At 42.0% G+C, this 22694-nt stretch overlaps 1 protein-coding gene across 8 annotated transcripts in view; it reads right to left on the bottom strand.

The window, feature by feature from the left end:
- QKI (QKI, KH domain containing RNA binding) overlaps positions 1-22694 on the bottom strand; it is a 310838-nt gene that overhangs the window by 171190 nt on the left and 116954 nt on the right. For all 8 annotated transcript variants that reach the window (XR_012638857.1, XR_012638859.1, XR_012638858.1 and 5 more), the window contains exon 3: positions 1320-1436. Coding sequence is in view for 5 of the 8 variants with exons in the window: in XM_074948735.1 (XP_074804836.1) it covers positions 1320-1436 (117 nt within the window). In the remaining 3 variants the exon portion in view is untranslated. The remainder of the gene's footprint in view (positions 1-1319; positions 1437-22694) is intronic.

Raw genomic sequence — 22694 nt, 5'->3', positions numbered from 1 at the left:
CGTTCTCTGGAAAGTCCCTCAAGAGGAGACTCAAAGGAGAAGGGGAAGCAGGTCTCAAAGAACTCCAGTTACTGTACAAAGTAGGTAGCCTCTCCTCCTTCGAGTAGTGTCCTGAAGTGGGTGCTCCACTTCAGGTGACTCCCAAAATAGTACTCATGGCAGGAGGAAGTGATCTTTGGAGCCAAATTTAATGCCAACAGGACTGCTTTGCCAACAATATCATCTGATCTGGAAGCATGTAACAGGGAATAGTGTTTGAGAAAAGCATGAATTCATGCCCAAGTTGCAGCCTTGCAAATTTCTGCAACTGATACATTTTTCCAACACTGCACGGACTTGGATTGGGATCTTGCAGGATGGGCTATTTTAGAAGGGGGCTCATTGTGACCAGTCTAACAACAGGACAGAATACATCTTGATATGTATTTTGAAAGTCTCCTTGGAAACTGGGGGTCTCTTAGATCTATCCACAAATAAGACAAACAGGAGAATGCTATTTAGAAAGTCTCCCAATGTGGACAGAACCAAACTAATGACCTTCTAACGTCCAAGCTATGGAAGGCAACTTCCTCCCTGGTCTTGTGTGGCTTCAGGAAAAAAATGCAATGTGGCTAACCTGGTTAATGTGGAACTCAGAAGACATTTTAGGCAGATGTGGCCGTAAAGATACTTTTTCCTTGAAGAAAATGGCAACGGGAGGGTCTGCCATTAATGCCCCTAATTCTCCAGCTCTCCAGGAAGAAGTGATGGTTACCAAGAAAGCTGCCTTCAAAAGACAGGTGTAGCAATGCACAGTTAGCCAATTATTCAAAGATGTGTTTCATTAGGAAATTAAGGAACAAGTTCAAAACCTATACAAGTGTGGGCTCTCTAAGCTACAGAGAAAGGTTAATCAACCCCTTGATGAATCTATCTGTTGTGGGATGGGCAAACACCGAGAATCCCTCTCTGGGGGAATGAAAAGCTGTAACTGCAATCAAATAAACTGTGATGGCACTCATAGAAAGACCCAACTTTTTAAAATTCAACAGGTAATCCAAACCAGTAGAGGGGGAAGAAAGAAATGTGGAGAACTATTGCTGGATACACCAGTGGTGAAATCTCTTACTTTTGCAGGTGTTTCTCCAGATGAAGTGGAGCACTCATAGGAACGCTACTCAAAGAAAATTAAATATATTGTAACAGTTTATGGCAAAAAGCGTTAAGTAGTAGAAATAGTTTTTAAGACCTTCACAGTTATTGTGCATTAGGAAAATGTTTGTCTTATGGATTGTAAGTAAAATCCATATGCTGAAAACTGCTGCTTTTCAAAAACCTACCTTCTTTTTGTCCCTCATTGAGCCCTTTCCTCGGACCATTATCTTGCATCCTGTTTCTGCCTCAAGCTGTTTAGCTGTTAGTCCTCTGGGACCAAGGATTCTTCCCACAAAATTGAACTGGAATAAAGAAGAGGAGGGAGAAAAATCTTTACTTCTCTTCAAATACAGCAATGACAAAATTATTCAAAAAATCTATCAAGATGTATTTACAGCTCTAAGACGTCATCATCTGTTGCATAAGAGCCTACACTAAATCCTTGATGTAACTAAAGACAAGAAGGCTAACATTTGTGGACTAAGTAGATCAGATGTTTGTGTGATCTTCACTTTATAAAGTAATTTCACTATTTTCTTACATCGCAAGTTCTCTCAATTTACCAAATTAAAATCTACAACACCCCCTTCCAAAATTTTCTTACACATTTACTGAATACAAAAACATCTGAGAGAATAAAAACAGAAATAATTTAAGCAACATAAAATGCTGAAAATATATACAACTGCAAAAAAATTATGAGTAAACTTCAGTTTTTAAATAGAGAAAAGTTTCAGCATAATGCTGGACTTATCCTCTTTTGCATGACCAGGGTCTAAGAAACCAAAGAGATTTCTATTTTATTGGTGCACTACTAGCTTTATACAAAAAAATGGCCAACAGAATTTTTGGTGTGCTGCAAGTTTCAGTCACAAAGGAGGAAGATTTTACACATGACAGTTTTTACTCAGTTTAGTGTTTGTGTTAAATGTTCACTAAAAAACTGACTGCCATCAACAAGGGATGATATTCTTTATATTATTGTTTTTAGAATAATTGTACTCAGCACTGATATATTCCTGACACATCCACACTATGGTTTCTTAAAATTAGTTCCTCTCTTAACACTGAAATTCCAACTAACTATATATTCAATACATCTTGGAATTTATATCCATATAATATATGGAACAAGGTTGGAAATATGTATGAAAACATTTAAAATAGTGTTTATTTTCCAGACGAAAAACAAAGTAAGAGGGAGTTAGATTGAGAATACACAGCAGTATTTTAGGGTAACATACATTACAGGAATGCTGAAATTATCTCAAACTAGCTATAAAACAAAGGAAATTCAGAGTAAATGTTAAATTTAAAAAAATTTAAACATCAAGATAAAGAAATGCATAGCATGGGAACCCAAAGAAACTAAATCATTCCTGCCACTGGCTCTCCCTAGAATGGATAGACTATTTACCTACCTAGCAGGAATGTTGTGATGCTTAAATTAATTTTAATAAGGTGCTTTCAGATCATCTGATTAACAGGATTCTGTAAGTGTAAAGTAGCATGCATTAAAATATTTGTAACAAGGGGAAACAACAATGGGTTGCTGGAATACCTACAGGTGTAAGTGAACATTAATTTCACAGCATGTGGCAGGCACAAACATTAATTCATTTTTCATTATATTTTCCACTGGTTAAGACACTGACCATAATTACTCTATTTAATACAAACACAAACATGGTCTTGCCTAAATGTCAAGCTATTTTAGAGTGACGTTACTGTGGGGAAAGTGTTGCCACATACTGTTTTGTATACTGTTGAATACAGCAGATATCCAATAATACACATTATCAGGAATTCATTCAGTTTTTACAACTTGTAAGCCCTACAAATTTTATTTAATCTTAAAATAACTTTTGATCTGGTACTCATGCTTTTGATCATTTTGCCACTTTTATAAAGCATCTGAAAGGAGTTCAGATCTGATTAACAACAAACTAATATACAGTAAAACCTGTTCCTTTAACAGGTTCATTCTTTTGCCAGGTATTAGTTTATTTTTAATTTCACTGCAATACTATTTTCTTCACTGTATCCTGGGCATTTGGGAACACATTAAAGGATATTTTTAACACATAGGAAGAGAAGCTACCAGCTGGCCCAATCTGAAGTATAAACCTGAACTACATGTCCTATTTTCGTACATTATTCTGACAACGTCACTGGTAAGTGATAATTTTACTTATAAATCATTCAGGTATGTTAAATAAGCAGAAAGCTACCATTCAGCAGTGAAATTCCTCTCTGTGTTCCATGCAAAGGAACAGCAATGGGAACAGAAATGGGAATAGAAAAATGGAAATACAAGCAATGAAACTCTTATGTGCTACAAAGAGGTTTAACAGATGTTCAACTATCACATAGTACAAATCACAGCTACTTTTAACAAATACCAAGACACACAAATGTGTTCAATGTTAAAGTTTACGCAGATCTGATGAATAGTGCGGAAGTCTAGATTTTAACATCTTGATTTAAAAAGATCTTAGCTGTGCACTTGTTCTGCAGTCACCTGCAAATCCACACAAAGATATTTAAATTCATAAACAGCATGCTGAAAGTTATTATCAATCATTGATCAGGACACAGAGGTGAATGAAGACAGTCAGGGATGAATTCAAACACCAAGCTTCTACTTTCTTAACTCCACACTGGGCATGGGCTCTATATGCCCACCCCACCTCATCTCTCTCTCACCCTGTCGCATAACAGCCATTTAACTGAGTCCAGTGTGGGGTTACAGGGCTCCCACCAGAAACTCAGGACAGACACTCCTCGGTCTGCTCCTATGACTCAGCACACTTCTGAATGCTGTCATGCTCTTTCCACAAAGGAGGATCTTAGTCTGCAAAGACTTCAGGTCTGCCCTTTTCTCCCAGAGGTACAAGATCTACCAATAAAATCTTAAGTCTCTTATTCTCTAGAAACTGACCCTTTTATCTTTTACCCACACTGGACACTGGCTGCAAACTGCGACAAACTAAACATTCCTATAAACTCCTAATATTAAATAATCAAATCCTATTCTTTTTAACCCAAACGTACCTCTATGACAACTTCAACGAAGGCCAAGAAACACCAGGCCATTGCCAATTTGGCAAAACAGGAAAAATTCCTTCCAGCTAAAGGGGACAAACATCCCCAAAATCCGTGGAATAAGTTCAAATTAATGGGGCCACTCAGCTCCCAGCTCTTTTCCCATTACCAAGCTGGCCAATGGGAAGCAGAGAGCCCAAGGAGGAGGGCCCCAGATCTGCATTCTCAGATATGGATTCTCCCTCCCTTCTAGGCCATCTATCTCACTGCTAGGCCAATCCATTTCTCACCACTCTGTCTTCCTCAGTTCCTGCACTGAGGGGAATTCTCTCCCAGCCATTCCAGCCCCTTAATGCCACTCCAGCCCATCTATACAGCATAGAGGAGCTCGAATGGGAGGAGAGAGAGAGTCTCCCCTCACAGACAAAATATGGACTTTAAAAGGACTGAAGCTGCATCTACAGACTTTGGAAAGTTGTGAATGACGGACCAGAAGGCAGCATGATCTAGTGGGACCAAAGGAAAGCACACAGAGCTTAGAAACTCTGCATAACAATTGAGGCAATGCTCAGAGGAGACAAAGGGAACTTCAGCGTTGCCAACTCTAGCAATTTTAATTATGAAACTCATGGTTGTTTTCTTATAGCCCCAGCTTCTGGAAACAAGTGATTAGGTAAGAATCATAAGACTGAAAGGGACCTCAAGAGGTCTTCTAGTCCAGTCCCCTGCTCCCAAGGCAGACGTAAGTATTATCTAGACCAGTGGTTTTCAAACTTTTTTCCTGGCGACCCAGTTGAAGAAAATTGTTTATGCCCGCCACCCAAAGGAGTGGAGGATGAGGGGTTTGTGGTGTAGGAAGGGGCTCAAGGCTGGGGCAGAGGGTTGCAGTGTGGGGGTGAGGGCCGGGGATGATGGGTTTGGGGTGCAGGAGGGGGCTGCAGGTTGGAGGGGGCTCAGGGCTGGGGATTGGGGCGCAGGCTTACCTCCGGCAGCTCCCAGTCAGCAGTGCAGCGGCAGGCTTCCCGCCTCTCCTGGCACCGCAGACCACGCTGTACCCTGGAAGCGGCCAGCAGTAGGCCCGGCTCCACAGGTGGAGGTGTGCAAGCAGCTCCACACGACACTCGCCCACAGGCACCGCCCTCTCCCCAGCTCCCATTGGCCAGTTCCCAGCCAATGGGAGTACAGAGCTGGTGCTTGGGGACAGCACGCCGAGCCAGACCTGCTGCTGACTGCTTCTGGGGCACAGCATGGTATCAGAACAGGTAGGGACTACTAGTTTTTACTGGCCGGCCACCAGGCTCCCTGGGTGCTGAGCAAAGTGACCCAGTGTCTTGCATTCCGCAACTCAGTACTGGGTCATGACCTGAAGTTTGACAACCACTGATCTAGACCATCCCAGCTCTTAAAAATCTCCAATGACAGAGATTCCACAAAATCCCTAGGCAATTTATTCCAGTGCTAAAATACCGTGACAGGAAGTTTTTCCTAATGTCCAACCTAAACCACCCCTCCTGCAATTTAAGCCCATTGCTTCTTGTCCTATCCTCAGAAGTTGAGAACAATTTTTCCCCCTTCTCTTTGTAACAACCTTTTATGTACTTGAAAAGGTATGTTCCCCCTCAGTCTTCTCTTCTCTGGACTAAACTAACCCAGTTTTTTCAATCTTCCCTCATAGGCCATGTTTTCTAGACCTTTAACCATCTCCACTGCTCTTCCATGGACTTTCTCCAATTTGTCCACATCTTTCCTGAAATGCAACGCCCAGAACTGGACACAGTACTCCAGCTGAGGCCTAAGCAGCACAGAATAGAGTGGAAGAATTACTTCTTGTATCCTATTTACAACACTCCTGCTAATACCTCCCAGAATTATGTTTGCGTTTTTTGCAACAGTGTCACACTGTTCGCTCATATTTAGCTTGTGATTCACTATGACCCCCAGATCCCTTTCTGCAGTACTCCTTTGTAGGCAGTCATTTCCCATTTTATATCTGTGAAATGGACTGTTCCTTCCTAAGTGGAGTACTTTCCATTTATCCCTATTGAATTTCATCCTATTTACTTCAGAGCATTTCTCCAGTTTGTCCAGATCATTTTGAATTTTAATCCTATTCCCCAAAGCACTTGCAACCCCTCCCAGCTTGATTTCATCCGCAAACTTTAGAATTGTATTCTCTAGGCCATTATCTAAATCATTGATGCAGAGATTCAACAGACCCAGACGAGAACTGATCCCTGCAGGACCCCACTTGATATGACCTTCCAGCTTGACTGTGAATCACTGATGACTACTCTGGGAACGGTTTTCCAACCAGTTGTGCATCCGCCTTATAGTAGTTTCAGCTAGGCTGTATACCTCTAAGTTTGTTAATGAAAGGTCATGTGAGACAGCATCAAAAGCCTTACTATACTCAAGATATATCACATCTCCTGCTTTCCCCCATCCACAAGGCTTGTTACTCTGTCAGAGAAGGATATTAGGTTGGTTTGACATGATTTGTTCTTGACAAATCCATGTTGACTTACTTATCACCTTATCTTCTAGATGTCTGACAACTGATTGCTTAATTATTTGCTCCATTATCTTTCCAGCTATTGAAGTTAAGATGACTGGTCAGTAATTCCCCGGGTTTGTTCTTATTCCACTTTTTACAGATTGGCTCTATATTTGCCCTTCTCCAGTCCTCTGGAATTTCTCCCGTCTTCCATATCTTTTCTAAGATAATTTCTAATGGCTCCGATATCTCCCCAGTCAGCTCCTTGAGTATTCTAGGATGTATTTCATCAGGCCCTGATGACTTTAAGACATCTAACTTGTCTTGTTAATTTTTAACTTGTTTTTTCCTATTTTAGTCTCTGATCCTATGTCATTTTCACTGGTGTTCATTAAGTAATATGTCCAACTGGTACAAAATTTTTGGTGAAAACCAACCCCAAAAAAATCACTTCACACTTCTGCCATTTCCACTTTTTCTGTTATAGTTTACCCCTCCTCATTGAGTAACGGGCTTACCCTGTCCTTGGTCTTCCACTTGCTTTTAATGTATCTGTAGAATATTTTCTTGTTACCCTTTATGTCTCTAGCTAATTTAATCTCATTTTGTGCCTTGAATTATTTGTTTATATGCATCCTTTGTAATGTGACCTAGTTTCCACTCAATCTCAGTTTTCAGATTTTAAAAAAAAAAAAGTTTCTAGCCCTTGTGTGGCCTGACTCATGATTTTTAACATTTGGGGTGGCAAATCTGGAACTTCTCCATCCTGCCTCACTTTTTCCTGCCTCACTTTTCAGTTCAGTTGTCTACCATAGAGCATACGAAGCAGCCATCTTCTCTCAGATCAGCAGATGATAGCCAACTTCACCAAGAGTGACTTTACTTCTAGAGCCCTGGAATCTGATGGCACTCGACTGCACGTGCCAGGTGTGGGTAAAGTCAGGTCGGAAGGGAAAATAACTGCACACTCTTGAGCTTAGGTGGGTTCTCCTTCTCCTGCCCATTGGTTGGCAAAGGAGCAGCTGCATGCCCCACTCCTGCTGGCCACCTCCACTTTGCTGTGCTGAGCTGAGGAACACAGCAGCGCCTGCCTCTCACGCCACAACATCCAGGTGTGGTGGCAGCAGGGCACTTCACCGCTGAATCAACCCCGCAAGCACGAGGCAGTGACAATGACCCAGGCTTTAAAATTAAGCCCAAGCAGACATCTACTTACGTCCATATGAGAAGGCTTTATGGAAATAGCAGCCATCTTAACAGAGAGCCTATGGCTTCAGACTAACTGATGGACTAGAGCAGCCATTAAGACAAGAAAATTTAGTAACAATCAATCACACTTTGCTTAATTACGAAACAGTTTCTTCAAAATGTATCCTATTAAGTTTCCAATGGCTTAACTATATTTTAGCTTTGCTGAGATAGTAACTAGCCATTTGTTAGCTAGGAAGATCGAGAAAAAGGCAAAATTCACCAACACAAATTTCTTATTAACTCAAGATCGGTCTTTCAATTCAAACATGTTTCCTTGAAAGTCCTTAAAAAAATCCATTTTTACTCTCAGATCATAGAATCATAGAATATCAGGGTTGGAAGGGACCTCAGGAGGTCATCTCGTCCAACCCCCTGCTCAAAGCAGGACCGATCCCCAATTAAATCATCCCAGCCAGGGCTTTGTCAAGCCTGACCTTAAAAACTTCAAAGGAAGGAGATTCCACCACCTCCCTAGGTAACGCATTCCAGTGTTTCACCACCCTCCTAGTGAAAAAGTTTTTCCTAAAATCCAACCTAAATCTTCCCCACTGCAACTTGACAGAACAAGGAGTAATGGTCTCATCTGCTACCACTGAGAACAGTCTAGAGCCATCCCTCTTTGGAACCCCCTTTCAGGTAGTTGAAAACAGCTATCAAATCCCCCCTCATTCTTCTCTTCCGCAGACTAAACATCCCCAGTTCCCTCAGCCTCTCCTCATAACTCATGTGTTCCAGTCCCCTAATCAGTTTTGTTGCCCTCCGCTGGACTTTCCAATTTTTCTACATCCTTCTTGTAGTGTGGGGCCCAAAACTGGACACAGTACTCCAGAGGAGGCCTCACCAGTGTCGAAAAGAGGGGAACGATCACGTCCCTCGATCTGCTGTCAATGCCCCTACTTATACATCCCAAAATGCCATTGGCCTTCTTGGCAACAAGGGCACACTGTTGACTCATATCCAGCTTCTCGTCCACTGTCACCCCTAGGTCCTTTTCTGCAGAACTGCTGCCGAGCCATTCGGTCCCTAGTCTGTAGCGGTGCATGGGAAACTTCCGTCCTAAGTGCAGGACCCTGCACTTGTCCTTGTTGAACCTCATCAGATTTCTTTTGGCCCAATCTTCCAATTTGTCTAGGTCCCTCTGTATCCTATCCCTACCCTCCAGCGTATCTACCTCTCCTCCTAGTTTAGTGTCATCTGCAAACTTGCTGAGGGTGCAATCCATGCCATCCTCCAGATCATTAATGAAGATATTGAACAAAACCGGCCCCAGGACCGACCCTTGGGGCACTCCACTTGATACCGGCTGCCAACTAGACATGGAGCCAGTGATCACTACCCGTTGAGCCCGACAATCAAGCCAGCTTTCTATCCACCTTATAATCCATTCATCCAGCCCATACTACTATAACTTGCTGGCAAGAATGGAGACAATGGGAGACCGTGTCAAAAGCTTTGCTAAAGTCAAGGAACAACATGTCCACTGCTTTCCCTTCATCCACAGAACCAGTTATCTCGTCATAGAAGGCAATTAGATTAGTCAGGCATGACTTGCCCTTGGTGAATCCATGCTGACTGTTCCTGATCACTTTCCTCTCCTCTAAGTGCTTCAGAATTGATTCCTTAAGGACCTGCTCCATGATTTTTCCAGGGACTGAGGTGAGGCTGACTGGCCTGTAGTTCCCAGGATCCTCCTCCTTCCCTTTTTTAAAGATGGGCACTACATTAGCCTTTTTCCAGATCAGGGGCTTCCCCTGATCGCCATGAATTTTCAAAGATAATGGCCAATGGCTCTGCAATCACATCAGCCAACTCCTTTAGCACTCTTGGATGCAACGCATCCAGCCCCATGGACTTGTGCATGTCCAGCGTTTCTAAATAGACCCGAACCACTTCTTTCTCCACAGAGGGCTGGTCACCTCCTCCCCATGCTGTGCTGCCCAGTGCAGTAGTCTGGGAGCTGACCTTGTTCATGAAGACAGAGGCAAAAAAAGCATTGAGTACATTAGCTTTTTCCACATCCTCTGTCACTAGGTTGCCTCCCTCATTCAGTAAGGGGCCCACACTTTCCTTGACTTTCTTCTTGTTGCTAACATACCTGAAGAAACCCTTCTTGTTACTCTTAACATCTTTTGCTAGCTGCAACTCCAGGTGTGATTTGGATGTGTATCCGCTTCCATTAAGAGAACAGGTGAGGCAAGGCAGAACTCATTCTGTCCCAAGATGTATAGTGGAATTTGGCAAAAGTTTGCTTTGAAAAGCTAAGAATTGGACTGTCCAGATGACAGTTTAAGATAATATTCACAAATGAATGGCACCATCACAGTCAAAATATTAAACAGATTTCTAATGATAATTTTAGATGATATACAGAAGTCTAAAGGTACTGCAGTGGATAAACTGCAAGCAGATAGCTGTATTACTACTAATGCTGTTTAAATCTGGAAGGAATTTAAGGGCACATATTGAAAGATAAAGTTAATCACAGACAGTAATAAAAATGGATGCATCTGGCACTTACTCCACCTTTTTCTTGCTCACATTCTCCATCCGGTATAGTAGATGTGTAACTACAAATGAGGTGGATGCCACTCTGACAAGGATCTGTTAATAAATAACAGAATCATGCCCTGCCTAACAATATTTGAGAGCCGAATGAGAACTATTAAAATACATGTTAACTGCTAAGCCATCAGTAAAGTCGAGATATTGAATTGGTTTAAATTGTTGACCAGGCACATAAATGTTCACAGAAGTGATAAGCCAGCTTTTTTATGTAGTAGCCTCTGCTATAGGAGTAAAAAACATTTTCTAAATTTAGAATCATTCATTCTAATTTGATAAAGTGACTGGTTGTAGAGAAAGCAGGAAAAATAGTTCTCTTTTGCCAACCATGAACAAGCATTAGGCTGAAGGGGAAGGTACTGAATTCAAGAAAAATAGTTTAATGCCATTTTTTTCTTGTATATTCAGTTTACTAAAGCTTGTTTCACCGGTAACTACCATTTCATTTTTTTAATCTTTAATTTTAATGAAGGATTTTTTGTTTTGTTTTTTCAGCTGAAGAAAAGATTGTTTCTGGGGTGGGGGAGAAAAGAGAGAGTGCACGCATGCCAGGCAGCATCCCAGCTTGATCGGGGTGAGAGTTAGTAATAACGTCTCATGAAATAAAGGGTATTTGCCATTCAGAAAAAAATCCGTAAAATAATGCAAATGAGTGGATGATGTTAATATAAAAACCCAATTAAAGGATTTTTTTTAAAAAATACTAACATACAGATTAGTTTTTTTAATTGTAACAATGCAGTTTATATATAACAGTATGAGTCAACATCTAGGAAAACAAACGTGTATGTAATATATTAATATTACACAGAGGGACAAAAATATTGCAGCATCAAGAGTATCCAAAGGAATGACGCAAGACCACGTTGTCAAATATTCAATCATTCACTGTCAGCACATTTTAATACAGATAGAGCTTTCACCACAATGCATGGATCTGAGCTGGCAACAAGCAGCCCACCTATCCAAAGAACACTTTCAGCTCCCACGTCCCCCAGACACACTCTCTCAAACCACACCTACCTGCAAGCTAGGTAGTGATGAAGTTGAAACTCAGTGCAGTACACACACAGAACTCTTAACTTCACCCTTATGTACACAAGGTGTTAACAGTGCACACAAATGTGGAAAATAAGCACTGACCACCCCATAAAAGGGACATCCATCAAGAATGAAACTTGAGAATAAAATTTGGCTGCTTTGATTGAGGTATAGTAACTGATTTACTGTGTAATGAGACTAGATAAGGCAGAGTTTCCCTTGCTAAGCAGTTAACACTTTCTTTCCCTTTTATGTTACCTGATATATAACTGTCGCAGACTATATGTGTTCAAATAATACGGTAGACCAATACTTCTATTAAGCTGTTTCCAGACACTTTTAGTAACTGCTAAAATCTTGAACACTACTTAAATAGCTCACAAAAGCAGTCTACCCTAAAAGCCAAGTACAGTACAATAAAGAGTATAAGACAGACAACTTTCTACTATATACTGCAATATTCTGTCCTGACAATTGCACATGACCAGCCCAACTCTCTAATCTACTACCAAGGTCACTCTGAAATATTTTGCTGACAAACAATTTCTTCCCACAAGAAAAAAACCCCTGACTCCTAATTTCTATTTCCTTCAGGTTAATTTCCTTCACAGGCTATCCCTTACCTTACAACCCATGCATACAGAGCTCAAAATTAAATAAAAACAAACAGGAAAGAAACAGACTCCCAGTTTTAGAAATACATTCTGACAATACCATTTATTCTTTTGTGCATTTGGTCCATCAGTGAGTTGTGTGCCTGTTTGTTTCCTGTATACAGGCTGCACAGCTGGGCCATGGGCCCTTGAGTAAGCAGCTGAAACAGGTCTGTTTGTTGGTGCCTCGGTAAATACCGTGAGGCTCTGACCCTGGGAGTTTTGATCAGCCCCCGTGTTTGAAGTCTGAGTGGTTAATTGCTCTCTGGTGGTAAGCGGCAGACTGAGCTAAGAAACAGGAAGACTTGGTATAAATAGTTGTTGGGTGCTATCTCCCTGTTCACCCCTCTCGGGGGTAGTAATCCTTTCAGGTTCCACCAAGCTACCTTCCTAGACATATCCTGTTAGTGCAGCCTACAATGGTCACTTACTAGGCAAACCTGAGATCTCAGAGCTGTGAGCAGAGGCAACTAATAGAGTTTTTGAGGAAATGTGAGAGCCTTTCCTTCCAGGTTCAGCTCGGTGTGTTATTCCACGATGGCCAGCAGTGGACTAGTGGTGGCAAACTGCAACAGATATGCTCAGTTATCGTTCATGCACAGGAAGTCCCTTCTGGCTTCAGGCAGGAAGTACAAGTTGGTGGCTGTGCTGGAGAAAAGATTCTTGGACTGAAAGGGCAAGCAGAGACACTACTGAGAATCAGAGAAGCTGAGGAGTTTGCAGGCAGTCAGGTATAGAAAATATCAGTATCCCAGCTTCAAGGAAGAAAGGAATCGGGCACCAACGCGCTGGAGAGAGAAGAAGTTAGAGGCGGCCTGGCACTTCATAAGCAAATAAGGCATACATTTTTAGAAGTGAGAGTAATTAATGACTAGAACAATTTTCAAGGTCATAATGGATTCTCCATCACTGAATTTTTAAATCAAGATTGTGAGCTCAATCCTTGAGGGGGACATTTAGGGATCTGAGGCAAAAATTGGGGATTGGTCCTGCTTTGAGCAGAGGTTGGACTAGATGATCTCCTGAGGTCCCTTCCAACCCTGATATTCTATGATTGGATTTTTTCCTACAAAATATGCTCTAGGAATTTTGTGAAAGTTCCATGGCCTATGTTATACAGGAGGTCAGACCAGATGGTCATAATAGTCCCTTAGGGCCTTTCTAATCGATCAACCATCAGAGGCAAAAGGTTATGGTGGCATTCTACATGGCTGGAGACAAACAAAGATGGTCAGGCTGTGACCACCACAGATAAGAGGACCAGGATGAATTCCACACAAAGTTCCAAACTGATCCCAGATCCTCAGCATGTAAACTATGAAGATATCTCGCAAGATCCAGATGGTCCAAGCAAACAGATATACAGGACAGCTAGGCCCAAGCTGTAAGAAAACAAGTTCACCAATAATGAGATCTTAAGTTGTCCAAGAAACAGACAATCCCTGCTGAGGGATTCAGTACTCAGAAGAATCGAACCAATATTCTACAAAGAACTAATGACATATGGGACAATGTGCTGCCTTCCCTGAGCCAAGATATAAGACATTCTGAAGTAGATCGGCAAGGATATACTAATGACACTGTGTTGCCAGGTCTCAGAAATAAATGCGTTCAGTGAACCTCGAGTGTACTGAAGAAGAATATCTACGCAATCTTCTCAGAGGTACTTCCTGTCCCATGAGCAAAGGAAGACAGAAGAGTCTGGAAGTGAACGGCTGGCTAGGTAAGTGGTGCAGGGTAGAGAATTTTAGTTTTGTGGAACATTGGTCCACCTCCTATAGGGTCACGGGGGCTGAACAGTTTGGATGGCCGCCACCTCAGTAGAAGGGAAACCAATCTAAATCAGGGACAGGCTGGCTAGACCCATCAGGAGGATGTTAAACTAATAACAAAAGGGGAAGTGTAAAAAGGGAAGACGTGCACTCATTTAGCACAAAATCAAGAAGTTGAAAAAAAATTAGACATGGAACCAAACAACATGGAGAAGAAATTCTTTAACTGCCTATTATGACACAGAGGCTACTAGCAAAGGGTCCCCATTCTTTGCAAACAACCTTCACCTCAGATCTGACAAACCTTCTATACCAAACACGTCTTACAGGATAAAGAGTAACATGCAAGATATCTACAAAAAGCTCATAACTTGCCAAGATTCACTGTCTTTGTGGTGTATGTATGGGAAATATTGAAGGAATAATGTATTTATACTTAAAGTACGCTTTATGGACTTGGAATAAAAATTAGTTAGCAGAGGATAATGTGTCCCCGTGATGGCTCATTCAGGCATGAGGGAGTTGTCACCGTGCCCTGTTTAGCCAGTGATGCAATCCAAGGCTCAATTGTTTAGCTTTGCGCAATACTAAGATTTTAACAGAGAAGGAAGATGTCCTTCTGGATCCATTCACTGAGGAAACCCCTTGTGGAACAGGGGAATTTTCATGAACATTTGAATCCTGGTTCTTGTGAAATAGGCTAGCTCTGCAACAGACTGAACTTTGCAGGGAAAACCTACTTTCCTATCTAATAAAGGTAACCATTAATAAGTGTAGATGCAGGTTCACATTTTATGATTTGGTTTTGTGTTATAACCATTTGTTTCCACCACTCTTGATTCTAAACTATTTTTTCTTAAATAAATCTTTTTTGTATTATTACAAGTGCTGTGTGGTATACATGAGCGGTGGTTTAAGGTAAACCTATTAAACTGAGGTACACTGCACCTGTGGGGGGACAGAGGAGCTGCAATTTCTGAGAGAAGCCAGGGGAATATTTCAAAGGGATTTGGGGTGCACCTACTGTTAACCTGCAAAGCAAAGACAGGGCTGGCACAGCTCAGAAAGTGCTTGAAAGGCTGGTGGTATTAGGGAGCTGACACCCAGGCAAGCACAGGCAAGAATCCCTGATGCTGGAGGCAAGGGGAACAAGGTGACTCAGTCCTGAGTACCCTGAGAACCATTACATCTATACCCAGGCTTCTATTCTGTCAAACAAGAGGAAGAGGAGTTGCTCATTTATGAGCATGAAGTCCATCTACTTGGTATTACTGAAACCTGGAGGTATGAGTCACATGATAGGTTATAGCCATTGATTTTAACATTCCAATTTGGGAAGGATCAAGCAGGCAAAAGGGGAGAAGGAGTGGCATTACCCGTTTCTGAGTCACTGAAAACTCAGAAAAAAATTATCTTGAATGCTTATGATCAATTACTTAACAGATAAAGCATAAAAACGGGGTACTAGCTGGTGTCTGTTACAGACCTCGAAATCACACTAAGGACCAGGATGACTGCCTCCTTATGTACCTATCATGTATAAGAAAAAGAGCTGCATGACCAGCTGGGGACTTCAATCTGAGTGACATATGCTGGAGTTCTCATGCTGCCGCTACTAAAATATTTTTGGAATTTCTAAACAAAATAGATGAAATGTCCGAACTCAAAAAGTGTTGCAGCCGACAGAGGGGAATTCTAGATTAAATCTTGTGTTGGCAGATAAAGCGGAACCAATCACAGAACTAAAAATTAATGGTAGCTTGGACACAAGCACTCATGATTTGATTACACTTAGGCAAGCAGAATTAAGTCCAGACCAGTAATATATATACTTCGTGATTTAAAAACAAAGGTTACTTACTTATAACTGGTTTCAGAGTAACAGCCGTGTTAGTCTGTATTCGCAAAAAGAAAAGGAGTACTTGTGGCACCTTAGAGACTAACCAATTTATTTGAGCATGAGCTTTCATGAGCTACAGCTCATTTCATCGGATAACTGAGTTCTTAGAGATGGGTACTCTTCACTTATGGGTACTCTGCCACCTTGTGGTGCCTTATGGTAGAACCTCCTAACTGTCCATTAGAGCAGTGCTACTCAAAGTGGTGGTCCGTGGACCGGTGCCGGCCCGCGAGCCATCAGCTGCCGGTCTGAGTGCACATCGGAAAAAAAAATGCCGGTCCCCCACATCAGATAGCTTGAGAAGCACTGCATTAGAGCACTTGAGCCCCCAACCCCTTCCCTCTGCATCTCTGAACTTTGAGAGCTATGCTATATAATGGGGTGCAGCATCCTCTTACCACCTCAGATACTTCCACCACAATGACAAAACAAAAAGATTAGGACTCTGACAAAGAGGTGAACGTGGGTCGGAAGCGTGAATATGCAGAGCCATCTCTAAGAACTTCAGTTACAAATAAGTTACCTTCATTTCCTCCTTGAACTGGCTCTGCATATTCCCACTTACAGGACAGACAGACAAGGAGTGCTGAAAATAACCTGGAGGCAGAGACCTAACGAAAGAGAGAGCATTGCTCTACCAAATCCAACACTGGCCCTAGAGGCCAAGTCCAGAGCATAATGCTTAGCTGAAGTTTGAACAGAACTCTAGGTTGCCATTTAAACGACAAGGACCTGTCTAAAGCAAGTAAAGATAGTTGCTATAACTAACAGAATGTGGTTGCACTGTATCAGGTATAGGAGTAAGTGCCAAGAAACAACATTCAACAATACATTGCTTTAAACCATATAGAAATAGTCTGTGAAGAAAACTTATATCCCATGTGATTTTTAGCATAAGACACAATCGTAATGATTTTCGAAAAAGTTTTCGTCCTATCCAAATAATAAGCAAAGGGCCTTCTTGCATCCAAAGTATGTAAAGCCAATTTTCCCTTATCAGAATGTGGCTTGGGGAAAAAACTGGCAAATTAATTGACATGAATATGAAAATCCAACTACCTTTGGCAAAAAGCTGGGATCAGGTTAAAAAAATTTTTTTTTTAAATAGTAAGTTGAGAAAGGTGGATCAGCTGTAAGATCTTTTAACTCACTTACCCTTCTGACAGAGGTTATGGCAACAATAAAGCTGTTTTAATAGAGAAAGAATATAAAGAACACTCAGCCAAGGGTTGAAAATGTGACAGTATTAGAGAGAACCTGAAACATGAGGCCTGGTAAGAGGCCTACAGCTCTCTTTCTACTACAGTGACTTCATCAGCATGGCCAGAACCAAACTGAGATCCCAAGGAGAGACAGGGTCTCTCAAAGGAAAATACACATTAGATAAACGCTTCAAAAACTTCTTAGCAATACTATGCACATAGATCTACCATCAACTGAGGTATGAGGGGGGAGGGATAGCTCAGTGGTTTGAACAATGGCCTGCTAAACCCAGGGTTGTGAGTTCAATACTTGAGGGGGCCAATTAGGGATCTGGGGCAAAAATTGGGGATCAATCCTGCTTTGAGCAAGGGGTTGGACTAGATAACCTCCTGAGGTCCCTTCCAATCCTGATATTCTGTGACAAGCAAAATGGCTGTCAAATGAACCTTTCACAATGAATCCGCCCTTCACACTTTAAAAACATCAGGTATTCTAACACAGTATGGATACTGAAGCAGGAGAATTGTCCTTTCCAGTCATACAAGTTACAACTCTGGTCCATTTTGACTTATAACACTGTCAAGTAGACTGCTTTCTAGCATTAACTAGCACATCTTGAACAGTTAACGAAGAGGGCTGCTGAAGTTTAGGCAGATTCAAAGACCAATAGCCCAAACCATCAGATGAAAGGACTGCAGGTCCAGATGAAGAATCCTCACTTCTTGCTCAGAGGACCTAGTGACAGAGGAAGGTGTGTGAAGATTCTGTTGGACAGCTGGAGGAAATCAATATACCATTGCTGATGAGGCCATGCTTAAGTGATGAGAATTATCCTCATCCCATCCCTGCATATCTTTCTTACCACTTTCTGTGTCAATGGAAGGGAAGAAAAGCAGGAGAAAAGCATATCAGTCAGACACTGTGCCAGCTATGGAACAGAAGAGGTGACACTGCTGGATCCATGTGTGGCAAATCCCATCCGAAGAACATGGGCGAAACCAGCTGATCCTTTAGGAATCAACCACTCTGCCATCTGGGAAGGGTGCCTGCTGAGACAGTCTGTAATCATGTTGCGCTCTCTCTCATCGACTGCTGAGCCACCGGACAGACATTGTTAAAGATGCACCAATCCCATAACCTTATTACTTCTGCACAAAGAAGTGGAGTGAGCACCTTCCTGCTTGTTGATCTAGTACACTGCAGAAGTATTGCCTGTTACCGCTTGTAAAACCCTCCCCTTCATGAGGGAGGAACAATTGGAGGGCCAGACAAATGGCTCTCAACTCCAACACACTAATGTACAGACTCCTCTCCTGAGAACAATGCCCTCGAACTGCCAGAGGATTCAGATGCACCCTCAACATATTTTTAGAGAGAGAGAGAGAGAGAGAGAGAGAGAGAGAGAGAGAGAGAGAGCGCGCGCGCGCGAGAGCGAGAGAAAATAAAAAGACTACAACAACTATTACTAAAAATTAAGCTCTGGGCTACAAAAGTAATAGCTGTCTATTGCTAATATCTGCTAATAGCTCCGTCTCTAGCCAGGGCAGTTGAAAAGGAACTGAGGGGAAGTTAGCCTGCACATGCTGACTTGCCTCGTGATGCAGCACAAGGAGACACACTGCATGTGCGGGCCCAGCAGACACTGCTACCAAAGTTCTCTGATCAGCAGCGCAGGGACACAAGCACACCTAGAGTGGAGCACCTACAGGGACACTACTTGAAGAACGTGTGTCCTTCAAATCTAGAGTTGCGAACAAATCCATAACCAAAAGGGAAGGGATTATAGAGGCCAATGTTAATGTACAGAATTTAAATTTCTGAACAAAAGGTACTTGTTCAGGTACCTTAAATCCAAGATTGGATGGAAACCCCCCCACTTCCCACCCGCACCTGAGAGTATCAGGAATAAAATCCCCAACCTCTGAGATGTCAAGCACCTCATCCACTGCTCCATCAAAAGCAATTTCTCTACTTCCAAAAGAATGGCCTTGTGAGAAGGGTATGGAGAATTGAAAAGGGGCAATCTTTTGAGAAGTATGGCATAGCCCTTTTCTGTAATTTCTAGAACCCATTGGTCCAATGCAACTCACCTCCAAGCATTGATAAGAGGCCAGCCTGTCCCCAAACAAAAGAGTAAAACAGTCCTGATTGGTTAGTTCTTGATTCTCAATCACCATGTCAAATATGAAGTTTGATGTTTCACAACTACGACAGAGGTGGCAGGTTGTTGGGATTAAGACCAGTATTAGAAAGGCCTTTGCTTCTGGCTAGCCCTAATAGGAAGAAGGCTGCTGATCGGCTGGTGCCTCTGAATAGCCAAAAAAATAAGAGGAAGACTGAGGGTAAAACTGCCTCTGATAGTGAAAGGAAGGATTAGGTGGTCTCCCTCTGACAGAAGAAAATCAAACCCAGAGAGTATGCCGCTAATCTCTGTCCTTTTCCACCAACTCAGTCTTTATAATGAAAATGCTGTCCCCTTCAAAGGGAAGATCCTCTAGTTAAGGCTAGGTATCCAAAGACAGAGACTAAGAGAGAAGCCAAGCATATCTCCTTACAATCAAAGCAGTAGCCATTGCTCTAGCAGCTGAGTCTAAGGCACTGAAGGAAGCTCTGAGTAAATGCTTAGCCCCATTATGGCCCTCCAGTAAAATGGTAATTGCCAGTCACCACATGCACTCAGGCAAGTCCTTTACAAACAATGCCAACTTTTCACACAAGTGGAACTCATAATGGGCCATGACCACTTGAAAAGCGGCCATCCTCATACCAAGCAATGAAGACACCACCCTTCCCCATAAATCTGTGATCTTCCCCTATGACTGGGGAGTGGAGTGATGCCCAGATCTTGCCTGCCACTGGTTACTGGAAAACATGGTTACCTACTTTTCTGTAACTGTTGTTCCTCAAGGGCTGTTGCACACGGCCATTCCACTGTAGATGGGTGCACGCATCACACACAGTTGTTAGAAATTTTTCCCTTAACAGTACCAGTCAGGACAGCATGATCACCTCTTGGTGATTCATGCCACTGCACACCGGTATAAAGCACTATGCTGCCCCCAACTCCCCTCAGTTCCTTCCTACCAGAAAGACTTTGATAGAGAGGTGAAAGGGGAGGTGGAATGGATAAACATCTAGAAGAACAATAATTATGGATAGGTAGGTAACCATTTTTTCTTCAAGTGATTGCACATGTCCATTCCACAGCAGGTAACTCAAGCAGTTCCAACTGGAAGTAGGCTCGGAGTCTACTTGAACAGGAATTGTAGGACCACCCGTCCAAAGCTGGCATTATCTCTAGATTGATGAGGGATGGGATCAACTTTCTAAAGGACTTTACTCCTCTGCCTGATTTGGTTGACTGGTACCTCTTCATTCCTGGAGTGGTATTATGTGGAGAGCTCAAAATATTGGTGCTCAAGAGATTGTCCCATTACCAATAAAGCGAGTTGATCATCTCAGTTCACTAGTGAAATTGAGTCCACAATACTCAGAAACAGTCACCCAAATTGTCAATCCTGTTGGCAATTTCAGCAGTAGACTTAACAGACATCAGACCAAACTACTAAACCACCTCAAGAGAAGACAACACTTATAAAAGTAGAACTATACTGGCAGCACCACATGGGGGAAGCTCACACTGTCGCTGTTCACATCAGTGTTTTGTGAGATGTCTTCTATCTGGCAACATAGACAACTAAATATTTTACAAAAAAAAATATTTTGAATGTAAAGAAATTGTGACCTGCTCTCCCCACCACCACCACGTTGATTCCTACTATGTGTTCCCTTTCGGTGTCAACCTACATAATCTAGTAGATCACATAATCCACTGTATAACAGTTAGTTCAATATAATGGAATTTTGATAAAACATGAAAATTTGTAAAGTTTCTTAATATGACAGATTTTTTGTGTTTCTAAATTAGATAATGATTACTCCAGAATTTCCAAATAACTTCACCTGTATAGCTTCGGTAGCATTTCCGGGAGAAAAATGTTGGTCTGTTAAAATGACTAAAAGGCAGAGAGTACAGTATTACTTAGAGAAAACCAGGTTTAAATCCCAGTTCTAAATACCACGGTATCAAAAGCTAATCCAACTGTACAGGCAAGAACAATCTGAAGTGGTTCAGTTCTTTCAAGGAGGCACAGCTCAATGACAACATGTAATTTATTCACTGGCATGGAGGGTTAACGTATGAAATTACACAGGAATAGGTGCTATCTACATTGTTTAGTTTTTACTTGAGGCCATTCAGAGAACTGCTACAGTGGCATAATCTGAGGTATCAGTCCTATTCAACTGCTGAATACTTTATATGGTCTCATGTGTGAGACTAATCTTTATTGTTGAACAACACTGCAGACTGGATGCAAGATGACTGATTAAAGCTGAACCAACTCAAGACTTACTGTTGGTGGGGGATTCTGCTTGCCCAGGAACTGCCCTGTCTGATGGGTACGGTTATACACTAGTTGGTAAGGAACTCAATTTGTGAATCTTTTTCACCAAAACCCTGACCCAGAAACTAGGTTTCCATGGACAGCAATAACTTTTTCCTCTCTAAAAGATCTGAAAACTGCAGCCTTTCCCTCTTGGACATCACTAATGCACGCTGTCAGGACCTCAAGGCTGAACTGCTGTAATGAGCATTTGGAACAACGTTAGAAAACTAGTAATTAACAACAGTTATTGCTCAAAGACCTTCATCTATGAGAGTTTGCTCTATCATTTGTGCTGGCTGAATATCCTTTTAGCAAGTATACTCCAAAGTCTGATTCTGGCTTCAGAATCTACCTGAGGGACAGCCTGTCAACCTACCTTCCTTTCCACAATCAGCAGGACTGGAACTTCCAACCATTTCACAGTGGGGGGTTAACATTAGCCACTGTGTGAATAAGTGATCTTACAGTTCACTGGCCAAACTTGGTGGTGGTGGTGGGGGGGGGGGGGGGTGGAAGGGAATACAGATCAACCTCATGATCAAAACCATGTTGGTTTTCTCAGTGAAACAAACACACACGCAAAATTTTGGTTGACATGCTTTGTTCCACCCAAAATAAAACTTGAATCTTTCTGCACTTTAACTACTTTGTTTTATTAAAAATAAAGGAAATTTGGAAACGCCATTCAAAAAAGAACTAGATAAATTCATGGATGATAAATCCATCACTATTAGCCAGGATGGGCTAATAAAACCATGGGCTAATAAAACCATGACTATTAGCCAGGATGGGCAGAGATGCCTCTATTTGCCAGAAGCTGGGAATGGGCAACAGGGGACAGATGACTTGATTACCTGTTCTGTTCATTCCCTCTGGTGCACCTGGCATTGGCCACTGTTGGAAGACGGGATACTGGGCTAAATGAACCTTTGATCTGACCCAGTATGGCCATTCTTATGTTCTTAAAGCCACTGGAGGAGGATAAGCGCCCCTTACACCGTGTAGCACTATGGCTAGAGCACTCATATGGGACACTGGAGACCCAGATTGCATTCTTACTCTACCCAAATTCGAAACAGAAATTTGAATGTGGGTCTCCCCACACTGCCCTAACCACTGAGTTATATGGTATTCTGGGGTGGATCTCAATCTCTCCTGTTGAAGTTGTTCCACTGTACACAAATTATTAAA

This window comes from Natator depressus, chromosome 3, assembly GCF_965152275.1.
Source record: "Natator depressus isolate rNatDep1 chromosome 3, rNatDep2.hap1, whole genome shotgun sequence".
Lineage (NCBI taxonomy): Eukaryota > Metazoa > Chordata > Testudines > Cheloniidae > Natator > Natator depressus.
This window is presented reverse-complemented; position numbering and strand designations above follow the sequence as displayed.